Source organism: Onychomys torridus, chromosome 3 (genome assembly GCF_903995425.1).
Source record: "Onychomys torridus chromosome 3, mOncTor1.1, whole genome shotgun sequence".
In the NCBI taxonomy this organism is placed as follows: domain Eukaryota; kingdom Metazoa; phylum Chordata; class Mammalia; order Rodentia; family Cricetidae; genus Onychomys; species Onychomys torridus.
The window spans coordinates 89813486-89831208 of NC_050445.1; the positions used below are offsets into that span (position 1 = coordinate 89813486).

The 17723-nt window shown below is 45.0% G+C and overlaps 1 protein-coding gene across 1 annotated transcript; it reads right to left on the reverse strand.

The window, feature by feature from the left end:
* Positions 1–2292: 2292 nt before the first annotated feature.
* On the reverse strand, positions 2293–17164 carry Prok2 (prokineticin 2). Its single transcript, XM_036182661.1, has 3 exons — positions 17025–17164; positions 13592–13717; positions 2293–3080 (listed from the first exon to the last, which is right to left on the reverse strand). The coding sequence occupies exons 1-3, from the start codon at positions 17115–17117 to the stop codon at positions 2976–2978; spliced, it is 324 nt and encodes a 107-aa protein (XP_036038554.1). The 5' UTR covers positions 17118–17164; the 3' UTR covers positions 2293–2975.
* Between the last annotated feature and the right edge of the window lie 559 nt (positions 17165–17723).

The window sequence follows — 17723 nt, forward strand, 5'->3', positions numbered from 1 at the left end:
CTAGAAATGGTCCTCTGCATTAGTTATTCTTCTCATTGCTAGGACAGAATTGCTGACAAGGAGCGACTTGAGGAAGGGTTCATGTAGGTGCCCAGCTTGAGGGGACTCTACAGTCTATCAGCGAGGGGACAGCATGGCGGCAGAAGTCGGAAGCTGCTGCCCACAATGCACCCAGAGTGAGGAAACACAAAGGGTACAAGACCTCGTGGTGGGCCATCGATCACCATGGGGGCCAAGTGGAGAACAGTCCACATCAGATCTCAACTCTGTCCATGAAAGCTGACAGTGGGAAAGAGCTGGACGCTCCCCTTGAGTTTGGTTACTAGCTGTCAGCACCAGACCTGCTTCTGCCTTGCTCTCCAGAGAACTCACTACATTGTATATACATACATACATACATACATACATACATACATACATACATACATACATACACACACACACCGGGTATTTGGTTTTTCACCTGGAAATCCTTACTTTGCCTTACCTTGTAGAGTTCCAGGACATCCCAGACGTAGAGTGAAGGGCCATCCTGGGAGTTGAAAACGCAGTTACCAGGGTATATGCCTAACACGTGTCTCATGTAACCACCCTAAACAACCTCTGAGGGCTGGTGAGATGGTCCAGCCCATTAAAGCATTTGGCGTGAAAACTTGACCTCTGGCGTTTGCTCCCCAGAGCCTATGCAAAAAGATAGGAGAACCAACATACACAATTGTCTCTGACCTCCACAGGTGTGCCTTGGCATACTCCCCTTTCCCCTCTCCCCTTCCTCATGTGCGCGCGCGCGCACACACACACACACACACACACACACACACACACACACACAATAGCAATACTTAAAAAACATTTACCTTCTGAGAAATGAGATTTACAAGGTTTGTGAGACTGTGATTGGAAAGGTGTTGGTTTTGATGGCAGTTAACAAAATAATCTCTAAGTAGTGTGTGATTCTAGACACAATGAAAGTAACAAGCAGAGAGAGAGAGAGAGAGAGAGAGAGAGAGAGAGAGAGAGAGAGAGAGAGAGAACGCAAACAGCAAGGCTCTGGGGCAGCAGGTGCTAATGAGTACCCAACTCAGCTGTTTACGTTCTATACATTTTGGTCTTCTGGGTTGGGCACCTGACATGCCATCTGTCCCTTTAGGTATAAGCCTTTTGAACTGGATTGATAAACATAAGAGCAAGAATGTATAAAGGGTAGTCTCAGCTTTTAATCGGTGAAAATTAAAATTACATTTTGCCACTTACTGGAAAATGTCTTGAATGCTGTGTGTGAAAATAATGTTAGCCAAATTGCTGACACGCCCATTTCTTTCCCACAATTCCTTGTTCAAGTGATTTTTATTTTGTTTTCAATAGACTTGCTAAGGATGTTTCCTTCAGTGGAAAGTGAATGGAAAATACTTCTGAGAAGCTATGGTGACTAGTACACCCAGATCCCACACAACTGTGCCATACGTTAGCCTGAGGGATAAATTATATCCAACGTACCTGAGTAAGCTCTCACTGAGCCAATCACCACGGAATGGACAACTGCTGTCTACTTTGAGGAACAGGCGGTGGGTGGGCATGGGCAAATGTGTAGTCAGCTAAACTTAAGGTTTTGGATGTTGTTGACTTGTGATGCAGTATGGACCAACAACATTTAGGGAGTTGTTCAAGGCCGGTGAAAGCCTAGCCCATGCTTCAGGCTTTGCAGGGCCATCCTGGCTAACAGTCACTTCTGGGTGTCACTTTTTCCTTCACTCTCCAAAGCCTTTTTGATGGGTACACATTGTTTATTTATTCATTTTTGTGCTGCCTTGAAATTCACACAAACACAACTCTCCTGAATGAAATGAAAATCCACACAGTGTTAGGGTGAGTTCACCAGCTCTGGGGTGTCTGCCCACTTTAGGACGAGGGCTATATAGAAATCTGCTTGTAATAAAAACTGTTGACAACCGTGACAAAAATAAGGATATAATATCAAAATAAATCAAAGGATATACAGTATTGTCGTTATTCTGATACAGAATTTTTTACATAGAAATATTGATACCAGTACAAATGGCAAGATATCAGGAAATCCATTACAATAGACCTTTGGGTTACAAATAAAATTTTAAATTATAACTTAACACCGATTTTTAAATGATGACTCCTGTCATACCAGATGAAAACCAGTGCTTCCTCCTCAAGTGGCCTTCTTTAGAATGTCTCCAACAAGAAGATTTAAAAAAAGAGCTTCAAGTAAAAACATGAAAAAAGAAATGTAATATTCCACTAGGGAGAAAACGCCTTTCACTCAAACAAATCTAGAAAAGTGGTCCACATTCCTTGTCCCATTCACTTTGTCCTACCACCAGTTAACCAGTACGACTGAACGGCCTGGCTAGATGGGTGCAGGAAAGTTCCAGAAGCACTCCCAACTTCCACTCCCAATGAGCTGTCTAGAGGGTCTGGTTCAAATGCGTCCTCTTGCCACCAAATAAATCTGGAGCTAGCTGTCTGAGCCTCCGCCGTGGCTCTGCCAGCAAGCTAGGGTTGTAGAGACCGCACTTTAAAATACTAGGCTAAAGTGAGGGCCATGGGAGTCTTTGAAGAGGGAGGAAGGGAGTGTCTGCACTGGGCAGGATGGGCAGACGGTTTGCAAAGGACAAAAAAAAAAGCTTCTGCAGCAAAATACCTACTCTTATTCTCCTATTTGTGAAAGTGGTTGTTACTGGCATTCAAAAAAATGTCAAGCCAAAACATAAACAGGGAAATGAGAAGCCATTCCAGAATGCTTTGCCCTTTATAAGTCTATCCAAAAATCAAAACTCTCCTTCAAAAAGAAAAAAAAAAAATCACTTCAAAATGTGACTTGGAAAGTTGAGGAAGCGAGAGCATTTCTTTCTGGCATGTTCTTTGTGTGACACAATCACAAGTGAGACTCGACAGACATTGTGCAGTGGAGGTTCACACTTCAAGTTCCTACTTCAAAGTGATCACTTCCGGGCCAAACAAATAAACCGGTTGAAAGAAGTCCGTAAACACGCCAAGCCTGGCAGGCAGGGACAAGTGTGATGCATTCTCCGCCCCCAAAATGGAACCTAAAAGAGAAAAGGGTACCGAGTCAGAAAAGTTTGATTTTTCAATTTACCTGTTCATTTATTTAGTGCATATATATATAAATTCAGTAACATGCTTGCTGAAGATGAGCTTGTTGTTTCAACTAGGCTGGCAGACCAGTCAGGTCCTGAGGTACATCCATCTCTACACCCCCCCCCCCCCCCCCCCCCCCCCCCCCCCCGCCAGTGTTTGGGTCACAGGCACTGAGCACCCACCATGCTTGGCTTTTTATGTTCACACTGGGATTTGATCTAGGTCTTTGTGATTGCAGAACAAGCACTCTTACCAACCGAGCCATCTGCCCATCACTCTGACAAAAATAAAAATGAAAACGAATGAAATCTTTCTGTGGATCCTTGGATCCTAAACCATGTTACTAAATGCTCAGTAGGTGATATACAGAGGTCTTTACATATACATCATATTTCCCATCCCTGCCATCAGCATATGAAGATTTCAAATACAGAGTCACACCTGTTTTGCAGATGAGAGATGGAAGTGCAGAGATGAGCAAACAGCCCAAGTTCACACAACTGGAGCTGAGTGTTTGGCTCTAGATGGACCAGTAACACCAAGTCTTTTTGCCTTCTGCATTTTCTCATTTCTCGAGCGCGCACGTGTGTGTGTGTGTGTGTGTGTGTGTGTGTGTGTGTGTGTGTGCATGGAAATTTATGCAGGGTCCATGTGGAGGGCTGAGGTGGATGTTGAATGCCTTCCTTCTTCAATCTCTTTTCCATTTTGAGACAGGGTCTCTTAATAAAACTGGAGCTGGCCAATTCCAATAGGCTGGCTGGCCACTGAGCCCCAGGATCCACTGAGCCCCAGGATCCACTTGCCTTTTCCTCCTCAGTGCTGGGATGGATTTCAGAAGCTCAGTGCTGCCCTTGGCTTTTGTACTGAGGTTTTGGGGGCTAGAACCCAGGTCTTCATGCTTCTGTGGCAAGCATGTTACTGAATGGGCCATCTCTCTAGCCCTCCCTTTTACTCTTGTTTTCAAGTGTCTTGCAGCCAGGTGGTGGTGGCACACGCCTTTAATCCCAGCACTCGGGAGGCAGAGCCAGGAGAAGCTCTGTGAGTTCGAGGCCAGCCTGGGCTACCAAGTGAGTTCCAGGAAAAGTGCAAAGCTACACAGGGAAACCCTGTCTTGAAAAGTGTCTTGCTATGTAAACTCCACAAGGAAAGACAAGCCTAGGCATGACCACATGGATCCAATGCACAAGTATGAATCCATAGCCAGTCAGGAATATGGAAATTCACACATTCACACACAGCTGTCAAAGTTCAATCACTGAGGATGTCTAGAGTGAAATCAATTTGAGGAACTACTGCACCCAGAGGCTCTCAGCCTGACTCACAATCCCTGTACAAGCCACCAGTGGCCCTGGATTGAGGCAGTTCACCGACAGCTAGCACTCACAATACGCATGCTTTCCAAAGTTCTAGAACAAGGAGAGACAGGAAAACCACCCGAGCCCATAGGTTAACACCCTGGTCTGGTTGGGTGGTTCAATCCTGTAACAGCAGCACTCAGGATGCTGAAAAGGAGAATCACGAATGGGGGAATAGCCTGGTGGAAGACCCTGGAGAGAGAGACAGAGGCAGAATGTGAACCCTTTTTCCAACTCAAATGTTTTATTAGCTGTCCTTTTATGTATTTCTGGTCTGTCCTATCAAAGGAAGCCACCCCACACCAATTACCCAGATGTTTTCAAAATATAGTTCTTTATAGATTAAAGAAAGAAAAAGGCAAAAGGCTGTCTTCAGACAGTGGCAGAACCATTCCAGCCTTACTCCTGGGTTGACCTGAGGGGGCGCGAGGGCGGACCCAATGCTCATGTACAGAGTGAAAACCAGGAGTCCTGGGTGTATCCCTCAGCAGCGAGGCCGCGCTCTCTCTCTTTCTCATTCTTCTTACCTCCTTTTTCTTTTTTCTTCTCTTCGCCCTTCTTCTTTCCTGCCTTCCATTTGCAACATGCCTCTGGATGGGTCGGGGAGATGATTGACGTCAATAAACACGAAGGGAAGGGAGGGAAATGGCAGAGGGCAGGACTTGTGGTGTGGTCGCCAGGCAGAACAGGGCACACGGCCAGGCTCCCCGGTGCCTTTTGCCTTTTGGATGAGTGGTTATTTCCAGAGGCTACACACGGCATCTATGCACAGCCACCACCACGCTGCCAGTAGGGCTCGGGCAGATGGTGTGCTCGGAATGGTTCTGCCACTCAAGGCTGCTGGGATAAGGCAGAAGTGTGTGTGGGGGGGGATGTGGTTACCACTCAGAACACATCCGACAGCTGGGTATAGCTGGGCCAGCTTAGACAATGACACCTGGGCAGTGTGGCATGTGACCACCAGTGATCTTTGCAATCCAGTCTGGCTCTCAGTTTTTGCAAGACTTCTCCAGACCAAGCCTTAGCTCTCAATTACTGGGGATGATTCTGTCCTTACAGCCAGGATAGCCCTCTCAGTAAACAGTAAGCTAGCTCAAAATATACCTGGTACTGAAGCTAATAACTAGCAGCCAGCAGCAATATTCAAGGAACTGTGCTTGTCCCAGGCAAGTGAAAAATATCCCATCAAAGGGTTATGCACAGGATCCAGCAAGCGGGTTTCAAGTTGATATGCTACCTACTATCTCCAGCCCCTACTCTAGGTATTGAAGGATGCAACCATGAACCAGAAGGAAAGGCCCTTTGCATGAACAGCAATCCAGACCGGCCCCTATGAACTTCAGGGCCTTTCGTCCTGGTGCTTACCTTTTCTCATGCAAACCAAGACCCAATCCGCATCTCTCCTTCCAAGCATCGTTTTCAAGCCATGCAAGCACACAGCACTTTTCCTTCTCCCTTTCCTTTTGGAAGTCCCTAGTGGTAAACAGCATTGAGTCCCAAAATCATCCATTCAGCAGACTCTCGCCTGATTCTCCCTGGGCCCATTCACTTCTAGGTTCAGAAGCCTCAGAAAATGAAGCAAACAGGTGCTCCTGGAGCCAAGAAATGTTTACATCGGTCCACACTCTAACCACTAGTCCCAAACTTGGCAGCTGCTTTGGCATCAGTAGAGGACCAACTTCTTAGAGCCCACAATTCCAAACGGCAGATTCGTAACTCACCAAGACAGAAAGAGCATGGTTCTAACTTGCTTGTGGTCCTTTTTGTTGTTGTTGTTGTTGTTTGTTTGCTTTTTCGAGACAAGGTTTCTCTGTGTAGCTTTGCGCCTTTCCTGGAACTTGCTCTCTAGACCAGGCTGGCCTCGAACTCACAGAGATCCGCCTGCCTCAGCCTCCCGAGTGCTGGGATTAAAGGCGTGCACCACCACGCCCCGGCGCTTGTGGGACTTTTAAAGGGAAAACTGAAGCATAGACCTGTAAAATCCTACAGGGGACTGGCGCAGGAGGATGGTGAGTTCAAGGCCCCAGCTTGGACCGTAATGAGACCCTAGTTCAAAGTAAAAAGAAAATGTGGGGCTGAGTATATAGCTCAGTGGTAGAGTGCTTGCCTAAGGGGTGAGGTCCTGCCTTTAGTCTCCAGTCACACACACACACATACATACACACATACACAAACACCACACACACACACACACACACACACACACACACACACACACACACACGGGGAAAGAAGGGTGGGGGGTGGGAGGGAGGAACATGGCTCCATAGTTTCGGAACTGCTTTCTATCCTGACTGCATGATTGCCTGTCACTGAGTGTCCTCCAGTTTTGCAAGATGCCACCACCTGGAGAAACTAGGTACAGGGTAAAGATTGAGAGCCCTGAGTGAAACTGCAGTATGTCTCGGTCCCTGACACTGTCAACTGAGCCTGCAGCCACAGCTCTGATGCTGCTCGAAGAAGTCACTACACCAGTGACTCCTGAGGGCCACAGTAGGAGGAATGAGGAAATCATGGTTCTCTCCAAGCATCCAACGGTTAAGTCACACTAGTTACCTTTTAGTCTTACCACAACTGCTCAACGTTAACAAATACACTTACAAGAGCATATCCTTAAGTTATATTGACGGTCTTCCGTCATACACTGCCTTCAAAACAGGAACCACTAACAAAGTTTGACATCTTCAAAAACTTTTTTAGCAAGACTCAAATTGTATTTTTTTTTTTTCTTTCAGAAAAGGTAATGTACGGGCCAAGTTCCAAAGTGAAATAAAAAAAAAAAAATTGTAGCTGGGTGTGGTGATGCACACCTGCACTATAATCTCAATATTCAGGAGGTAGAAGGTTATAAATTCTACATAGTGAGAGACTGTTGAGAAATGAAAGAGAAAGAGAGAAAGAGAGAGAAATGGAGAGAAAGGAAGGAGGAGAGAAAAAAAAGGAAAGGAAGAAAATGTTGTTAAAATGTGTACATAAAAGTGGGTGGGGGCAGGGAAATGGCTCAGTCAATTAAGAGCTTGTACCTGAGTTCTCAGCCCAGAATCCACATGAAAGCCAGGCACAGTGTGTATCTGTAACCACAGCGCTGCAACGCTGGAGACATATGCATGACTGACAGACACCTGCCAGCCCGCCCAGCTAAGCCCTGAGCTCCAGGTTCAATGACAGTCCCTGTCTCAAACAATGAGGTGTAAATTTAATGAGGAAGACAGCAACATTGACCCCTGTCCTTGGCGCGCACACACACACACACACACACACACACACACACACACACACACCTATGCAAACATATAATAGAGACACACATACAGAGTGGACTGGAGCTGGGTGTGTGGCTCAGTGGGAAAACACTTGCCTAGCACAGACAAGGCTCTGTGTTGAGTTCCGGTACAAGCAAACCAGAGGGTGGAACAAACTTAAAAGATGAGATCAGAACAGCTCTTTAAATTAACAAACAAAAAAACAAATAAAATAGTAAAACAGTAAAAAAAAAAAAATCCAAGTATTAATTATATCCACCAAATCCAATAGAAAACCTGGCATAAAAATCCTCCTTTTTTAGTACTCTGGTTTTTTAAATTATGAAGACCATAATCTAGTGAAGACCACAATGTAACCATTAATAGACATCAAAATAGTGTGTTTTAAAAACAGTGTTTTCTAAAGATGTAATTTCATGAGTCAATCAAAGTGTTAAAAAATGATATCATTTAAAACCATTGTTTCCTATAAAATGTGCTTTCTCCAGGTAAACCAATGTTTTGAGCTCTTTGCTTCCTTGTTTATTTTGCTTTTGATGGTGCTTGGGATTGAACTCAGGTTCTTAGTTACATGAGGTACTCGCTCTAACCCTCAGCTAGTGCCCTAGGGACTCACTCCCAAACCTAGGCTGACCTTGAACCTGGGATCCACCTGCCTCAGGGCCCCAAGGGCTGAGATTATAGCCTTGTGCTATCAAGTCCCACTGTTTTATCCCACTTTGAATTATCAAATATAAAACAAAAACCTCTGAGCTTTTAAAATGATAGTCTAACAACACCAACTGTAAGTCCACAAGTCAATGGATGTACTTGAGATAAAGAAGGGACTTGACCTCAGAACTGCCTGTCTCCACCTTTGGCTCTGGCTTCATCTCAAATATCCCTCTTTTCATTCAAAAGTCAGATTTGGGGGCTACTGACTATGCCAACCAGAAGTAAGAGAAAGAATTTTTCCATAAAGGATCTATATTTTTACAAATTACTAACAAACCATCACTGAACTTGAGTAGAAATGAAAAACTGTCCTGTAGTGTTCATCAGGGCATATTTATAGAAACATTTTTCTTTACTTATCTTGGGGACAACATAGCTGAGAACATTCTAGAAGAACTACACTTTTCTAGACTACATTAACCTAATCTTCACCAAGATTACCAACTTCAGCACCGACCCTCATCAAAATGACTTTTCAAATTTTCCAGGATAGGAGAAAAGCATATAAAACACCATAAAAAAATGAGTTCTAGAAATATGTTTCATGGCGACATCTCCATGGGGGAAGGTGAACCTGACATGAATCTTGTCTTGAGCAATTTGGTCGCTTTATCACTTGGCTTCACTATAAAACCATAGTTATTTATAGGTTTCTTTATTTGCCCTGCCATCAAGACGAACTGCAGGGGCACAAGCAGAGGTATGTGGGAAGGTAGTCTCATTTGCTTTCAGAATTGGCATTACAGCAAGCAAGAACTTCAAGTTAAATCATGGAAACAAAACTCAGATGCTTTTTAAATATCAAAAATAGCAAGAAAGTCCCTGCCCCAGCCCCACCCTGCCCTGCCCACTTAAGCACTCTGCAGTGGATATTGCTCTGTATAAATAAAATGCTGTTTGGCCAGTGGCCAAGCAGGAAGTATAGGCGGGACAAGAGAAAAGAGAATTCTGGGAAGTGGAAGGCTGGGGGAGAGACACTGCCAGCCGCTGCCATGAGAAGCAACATGTAAAGACACTGGTAAGCCACAAGCCATGTGGCAAAATATAGACTAACAGAAATGGGTTAATTCAAGACAGAAGAAGTAGATAACAAGAAGCCTGCCTCGGCCATACAGTTTGTAAGCAATATAAGCATGTGAGTGATTATTTTATATGTGGGTTGTGGGACCTCGGGGGCTTGGTGGCACCTGGAGAGAAGATCTCCAACTACAGCACTCAGCTAGCCTCTTTCTAATTTTAGCTTTTGCCTATATTGGGGGTCTTGTGAGGAAGAACCTTGGCGGAAGAATTAGCGTTGGAGATTATTATAAGAATGAGAGAATTCATGCCTCCAATCAATCAAAATCCAGGACTGAGACCTCCCAAGACACACTTTCAAGAGGAAGCCACTAAGGAAGTCACATGATGTCACAAAAGATACCCATCCCAGCAGATGAACCATTCTCAACAGAAATACAAGATTAATGAAAAAACACAGGCAGCTAAGTGAATTAGGGAAGGCCAACACAGAATCTGAAGGAGAACCGACAGGCGTCTCAGAGGAAACAAGATGTTCTGCAGGTCAGATAGAAACACTACTTGGCAGCCTCAGTCGTATTAGATCAAGCAGAAGAAAAAAATGACAGAGCTTGAAGACACATCATTTGGGTTGTTAGTGTCAGAAAGAAAGAACAATATATGTGTATGTGTGTGTGTGTGTGTGTGTGTGTGTGTGTGTGTGTGAGAGAGAGAGAGAGAGAGAGAGAGAGAGAGAGAGAGAGAGAGAAGGAGGGAGGGAGGGAGGGAGGGAGGAAGAGAGAGAATATGCAATAACTGTGGGATACTCTTAAAAACTCAAATATTCAGATCATTGGCACACATGAAGAAGAGCTACAGGTTGGGGGCATGGAAAACCTCCTCAGAAAAATAACAGCAGTAAACTTCCCCAAATTTTGAGAGAGACATAGACATGCAGGTACAAGACACATTTAGAACCTTAAACACACATAACCACAGAAGTATGTCACCATGACATATCATAGCTAAGCTGTTAAAAGTGTAGGACAAAAAGAATATTAAAATCTGCTAGAAGGAAATGTCAAGTAACGTTTGAAGGCAAATATATTAGACAAACAGCAGACTTCTCAGAAGGAACTCTAAATGGCAGGAAGGCAGGGAATGATGTATTTCAGGTCCTGCATGAAAATAACTACCAACCATGATTGTTGTACCCAGCAATGCTGTCTGTCCTTCACAAGGGATAAGTATGTACCCTCTGTGGTAAAAATTAAGGGAACTCATGGCCACTAAGCCAGAATTACCGAAGATGCTTGAGAGAATCCTAAACCCAAAAGAGAAAGAATTTAGTAAATATCATCATTAAGAACATGAATAAATCCCACTAGAAAAAAAAGAGAGAGAGAGATGCTAATGAGGAGTAAGAAAAACATACTAACACAGTAAATCATCAAATTCAAAAGTAGAGAAAACAGGAATTGACGCCTGGAATTATGGGCCAAAGTTTCTGCCCAGCAAAGCAGACATTCTGTTGACTGGCCCACAGAACGAAGCTGTCTGTAGTGGTTTGGATAAGGACGGTCACCATAGGTTCAAACATCTGAATACTTGGTCTCCTGTTTGGGGAGGATTAGGAGACATGCCTTTGTGGGAGGTTGTCACTGGGGATGGACTTGAGGTTTCAAAAGGCTGATCCCTGGATGATCTCTGCCTCCTGCTTGTGGTCCAAGCTCTGAGCTCGCAGCTGTTCCTGCCTTTACTCTGCAGTCATGGACTCTGACCCTCCGCAACTGTAAGTCCAATTAAATGCTTTCTTCTTGCTTGGTTTTTATTATTATTATTATTATTATTATTATTATTGAGTTCTTTGTTCTGTTCTGTTTTTCAAGACAGCGTTTCTTTGTGTAGCCTTGGCTGCCCTAGTAGACCAGGCAGATCTTCCTGCCTCTGCCTCCCAAGTACTGGGATTATAGGCGTGCACTACCGTCCCCCTGCTAATGCTGTCTTTAAACAAATGCAAGGACCTGGGGAGATGGCTCCGACTCTACACTGCTTGTCAAGCTAGGCAAGTTCAGATCCTCAGCACTTAGCTAAAAAGCCGGGCACCGAGTGAGGAAGGCAGCCAACATCAGTGTCTGACATTCATAGGCAAACAAAGAAACATGGATACATGGATACACACATGGCGCAAATTACAAACCTGTACTCTTAGTGCTTATCCTGGTGGGCATCTTGTCTCTGCCATTTGGTTTTCAGTTCAGGAAAAAATGCTCAGATGACCACATCTGATTTCACTAGGGTTGAGGAATGGGGTAATCCAGGCCACACAGGCAAGGGGATGTCAGGAAGATGGAAAGGTAGCTGTGTATAGTCTCACAGGCTGTCTGTGCGACCTCACCTGGGCTTAATGTCGTATTGAGTGCATGGCAAATCGAGAACTGCAGTACAGGGGTGAGACACTGGGTAAGGGCGACATACACAACAGTGTATACAGACTGGATGGCTCATCCGAGCTGACCCACGAGAGTAGATACTGTTAAGACCAAAAGGCCACGTTTTATTTATTTAGGAATGTTCTATACATGATTCTCAGAGCAATAAGGCAACAGGAAGCTACTTAGGGACAATGGCTTCCATGCACAAGAGAAGACTCACTAGGAGTAAGGAAGAAACCTGATTCAGTGCCCAAAGCAGCGGAACCAGCCTCACCTGCTCCTGAGAAGCCTGGTGTTTAGACAGGTGACTAACGGTAACGCCCTCTGTATCTCAGAATGTCCAGGAATAAAAGGTGTGTGTCATGTTTAAAAAATGACAGTGAAATCTTGCACTGTCAGACCACAGGAAGAACGGCTCAAATGCAACAGGAAGCATTTCACAAGGCCACCAGCCACAGGAAAGACAGCCATGAATGCAGCCTTCAGACAGGCTCCCCAGCAACCAAACTCTGGAGTCCCCACACTGAGGCGCACCTCACCAACAGGCTACCAAAGCTCATCTCCTTATGTGTACTCTGAGTGGGTGAAAATGTGGAGTGTAATCTGGGACAGTTGGAATCACAGGGAAGATGGCTGTATCTATCATAGCTTCAAATCCAAAGACATATGGGGAAAAAAAGAAAGAAGTAGAATTCTGTTTGGTTTGAAAATACGCTACATCTTTTGTAAAGAACCCTTCCTGGAGTATAGGGTCCTGCCCTGGACCACTGCCTCTGGATCAAATTTGCTTGATGGGTTCAATGAGGAAGAAGAGAGACAGCAGGAAGAGGCTGCCACTTGCCTGACACTACACTGTGTTTACATATATATATATATATATATATATATATATATATATATATATATATATTTCCCATGTGAAGGACAGTGACACAGTTCTACACACTGTCTAGTCACCTCCCATCTATCTACCTCCTGATGTAACAGAAACGCACTGGCCCTCCAGTTGGAGAATCTGCAATTCATAGGAACACAGCCTCTAAGGATCCATAACCTTTCCAAAATTCTTTAGGTTACCATGACATTGAGCTGCTTGGCAATGGTGTTAGAAAATTAAATGTCACCAATCTCCATATGAAAATCATATCTCACAGGTCTAGAATACTAAACTTTAGCTGGGCACTGTGCTACACACCTATAAGCTCCACACTTTGGGGGAGAAAGTAGAATCAGAAGCTCAAGGCCAACCTAGACTACAAAATAGAACATTTAAGATACAAGAGTAAGCAAATTAGTTATTGGTGATTGTCTTAAAATAAAATACAACAAACAAAACCCACAAAGCTGACTGACTCCTCCATTAGCTAGTCAATTTTGGAGTCTTTTCAAGAACTCTTTACAAAGCCTGTTCCAGTAAAATATCTACTTTGTCTGTTTTAAACCTAAGTACATTCACATGTTAGGTACTATGTTAATGGGTTATTTTGAATGTCAGGAGAGCAATGGTATAAAATGGGTATAAAAACAGTGATTGGGATGGAAGGAGAGAGAAGAGAGAAATAGTTTCATCCCCCCCACCCTCTCCCACCCCGTTTTGTCCTCTGACTTCCAATTTCAAGCAAACTACCCAAGTCTTCCATCATATAGGCCTTGCTCAGCAGGCAGGTATACCAGAAGTCCCAGCACAGACACTAACTTTCCGAGTCAGGGGGTGGCAGCTGTCTCCCACTTGGCCCATAGGTGTGCAGATCCGTATGCTCTTCACCCAGATACTGACAGCGCAGCACATGCCTCCTCCACACTGGGAGTCCTTGTCGCAAGCCTGGAACAAAATAAACCAACAGATAAATATAGACAGTGGGAAAGGCTCAGGCTGGGGAACTCTAAAATTAGCAGAGAAAACCCTCTTTAAATATCCAAATGCCCAGCCAATAAAGTACTTGCCACCTAAACACGAGGACACGAGTTCAATCCTCAGAGCCCACAAGTAAAGCCAGACGTGGTGGCTCGACTCTGGCTTGTATGTAATCCCGCCTCTGGGAAGATGGAGGCAGACCGATCCTCGGGGCTTGGTGGCCAACCAGTCTAGCCAAACTAGGGCATTCTAAGCCGTGTGAGAAACCATGTCTCAAAAAATAAGGTGGATAGCATCTGAGGACAACACCTGTGCTTAATGTCTGTCTTCCACACGCATGCCCATACATGTATGTGTGTGTGTGAACACCTCACCCAGCATGTATCCTAATGCAGTGATTTTAATAAAACAGAACCCTAAGCTCCATTTACTTATACCTACAATCAACATTGATTAGAATGTTCCACAGACTAAAGAGCTTCTGTATGATGAAACCCAGGATTAAGAAGGAAAGAGGAGGGGAACAGCACTTTGGCTCTCTTCTGATGCTTTATGGCTAAAATTGAAGTATGAGTTTATTATGCTAGCCCTGTGCTATACACGGCCATTCAGAACTACACAAAGCAAATCACAAGATTTTTATGACTACTAATAGGGGGCCTAGTTTTAAAAAAGAGATGGACATAGTCTCTAAATTGGGTACAAAGTGCTGCAGACCTGTAAAGGCACTGATGTAACATTGAGAAGTGCTCATTTTCCCTTTCAAACGTTTGCCCTGTGCTTTGTGAGACTGGATGCTTCCTGCATGGGTACCCTGATTTTCACCATTTCCTCTTTCAAAATACCAACTGTCCAAGGGTGGGAAGGGACAGACCAAGACTTTTGCCCCTTCCCACTAGTCTTTCATGAGAACGACATACAGAAAGGAACTGACTGGCTCCGGGGCAGCAGACGTGGACATGGGAAACTAGCCGCAAAGGTCCAGCAGGTGAGGACAGGCACAGGAAAGCACAGATGTAACCAGCAGCAGTAACTCCTCAAGGCACACGCCACCCCCCATGGCCGCATACACAAACTGCAAGTCCATGCAGCTGAAAAATCAATATAGAGGACTTCCCATGCAGTGCCACGTAAATGAAGCCCACGTTGATTTGCATGAAAATGTATCTTAAGAACTGTAGCTTTTCTTAGAGCCAACAACAAAAAAGGGATGCTTTGTTTTAGCAATGTGTAGCAATCCATTTGTTGTTCAAAATAAGCAGTGGCTTAAAAACCACAACTTTAACTTTGGGTGGCTTTTCTTCTTCCTTTGTTATAAGATGATGTTTAAACATTCCCACCTTTTTATTTTTGTCTGGACACCAGAAATCATGCAAACACGACCATCATAGTCCTGAAATGTTAGGTCTACTCAACAAATACGGTCTTAATACATCTATATGGAGACATCAAGTTCAAAGACTGTGCTTGTGTGTGTGTAGTAAAAACTTCAGGTGGATATTTCAACCAGTCTTTTAACAGATGTACAAGACTAACTTCCAAAGCCCCAGCAGCTCTTTCTAAGACCATAAAAAAAAAAAAGCCAGACCAAAATCTTTTAAAATTCAATCAATCACTTAGATGCTTATCACCCTGTATACACGGTATCTAGATAAATAACTGACTTTTTCATTTGAATCCAGATGAACCTAACTTCACTTTATTGCTGTGTTACTTTAGAGAAAATTTTTTCCAATACTCTTTTCATAACATTGAATTAACAAGAAGAATAACAAAAAAGCAGAGTCCACATAACTGACTGTACCAGCACTTCTCCCCACCCCCGAATCCCACCAGCATGTAAACATGAAATGAGATAAAATTTCATTTCATAACAAAAAGCTTCAGTTGTTGGAAATTTACAGAGAATTGCATAAGTTTATATCTTTTTAATTAGACAGCTGTTTCCTAGTACTCTTTATTCTTCTTAACCCATTGCAGAGCCTTGCAAAGTGTCCTCCTGTGAATGGAACAAAACCCACTTGCACTGCCCAGGAACCTTGGGGCTTAGAGGATTAGGAAACACTTAGAATGAACCAGCAGGGGAAGGAGGGAAAACCCACCCAATCATGTTTCCATTCGCATGTGTTACAAAGACACTGTAGAGACTTTTGTTCACGCACACCAACTGGCTATGGTTGAAGCTATGTAAGTGGTTTTAAGAATCTCTGCTCTAATAAGTACCACAAGGCATAAAACCAAATATCTATGGGACATAACTCAATGCTGTCATAGCCCCAGAGCTTTCAGAATGCAGTCTGTATACTAGGAAACTCAGAGAACATCCGTCTTCATTTACTCAACACGATGACCCTTCTTTTAAATGACATGTTATTTTATTGCCTGTATGTCATCGTTCCAAACAGATCTATATTAAAATCCAATAACGTACTCTTACATATTAAAAATGATTTAAATAAATAGATCTACTGAAAAAATATGCTAGCAACTTTCTTTTTCTTTAATGAGTAAAACAACAGCCAACAGCCAAGGTTCAGCTGGGCTATTTAAAACAGACTTCCGAAGTGTTGTGCTGTGAACTCATTCTTTAGATAGACAAAAAGAAAACTCAAATTGTTGAAGAAACGGGCTATTTCTAAACGTGATGGAGATGCTCTCTGTGAGTCTAAACAATGTCTAGTGACAGCCTGCTCCATCGCCAAGCCGTGGGAGTGAGGTATCAGGAATCAAACTTGATAGTTTATGTAAGGAGAACTTCACGATGAAGAAGGGGGAAAATAAAAAATAACATAAATGTAAAAGAGCAGCTGCCCCCAGAACACAGTAAGAAGAGCCCACAGTTGCTTTCCAAAGCTCACACATGACCACGGCCCAAGGTACTTCACAGGGTAAGCCCACCCGGGAGCTGTGGAATTTGAGGTGTATGTCTTGCTCTTTTGCAATTCAAGGAAGGGCGGTCAGATTTTGAGGTGAGGGTTTCTAGCCCCTGGAAAAGAACTTTCTCACCGGGGAAGAAACTTCTTGGAGCTGCTAAATAGAACAGCAGACCCAACGCAAGGAGTGCTGGAGGGAGAGGGAGGGAAGGCGCTGCTGAGGCAATTTAATTCCAAGATGCGCCTGACTGTCCCCTGCCTTGGGAGCAAGACACGTTCCCAAGTGGCCAAAGGACGATCCATGAGACTGTCACACAGGACACACCCTTCCTGGTGCCTACACACCCCGGGCCTGGTGTCCCGGGGGCGATCCGGGAGCGACAGGTGCGCGGGCAGCTTACCCCGGTGATGACCGCGGCATCCCCGGTGGGCGGCGTGAGCAGCAGCGGCAGCAGCAGGAGTAGCAGTAGCGGGGCACAGCGCGGGGCCCCCATGGCGCCCCGGGGACACGGTGGCGGTTGGGGCACGCGATCGGGGACGTTGGGGACGCGTGGCCGGGCTGCTCTGCCGAGCCGCGAGCCTGGCGGCAGTTATAAAGGCGAGCCCCGCGGTGACTCACGCCCGGTAGCACGCGGGGGGCACGGCGCGGGCACACACACCCCGCGCCCCACGCGCACACGCGCACGTGCCCCGCGCCCCCACGCGCACAGGCGCCACGCGGGCAGAGCCCCCCGCGGGGCGCCGCCAGCCCTAGTCAGCCTTCCTGTTGCTTTTGTAGTCTCAGAAACCCTCCTCCTTCGCTGTCCTGCTTTCCAGAGCTCCACGTGCTCAGCCCCCACATTCTCGGAGGCACATCATTTGCTATACAGATGTGCAGAGGGTGCCCACGACGTGCCGGGCGCGGCGGACACAACTGTCCTGTATTCGTACACATTTGTTCAGCATGTCTTCAGCGAGCGCTCCGTGCGTACCAGGTACTGCCAGCGTCTCTGTCCTGCCGTGGCACAACTTAGAGAGGACCCACCACAAACCAAAAAACAAAGGTGTAGTTAAGCGGAAAAACAAAGCACCACGAACACCCCAACTCCCCATCCCATGCG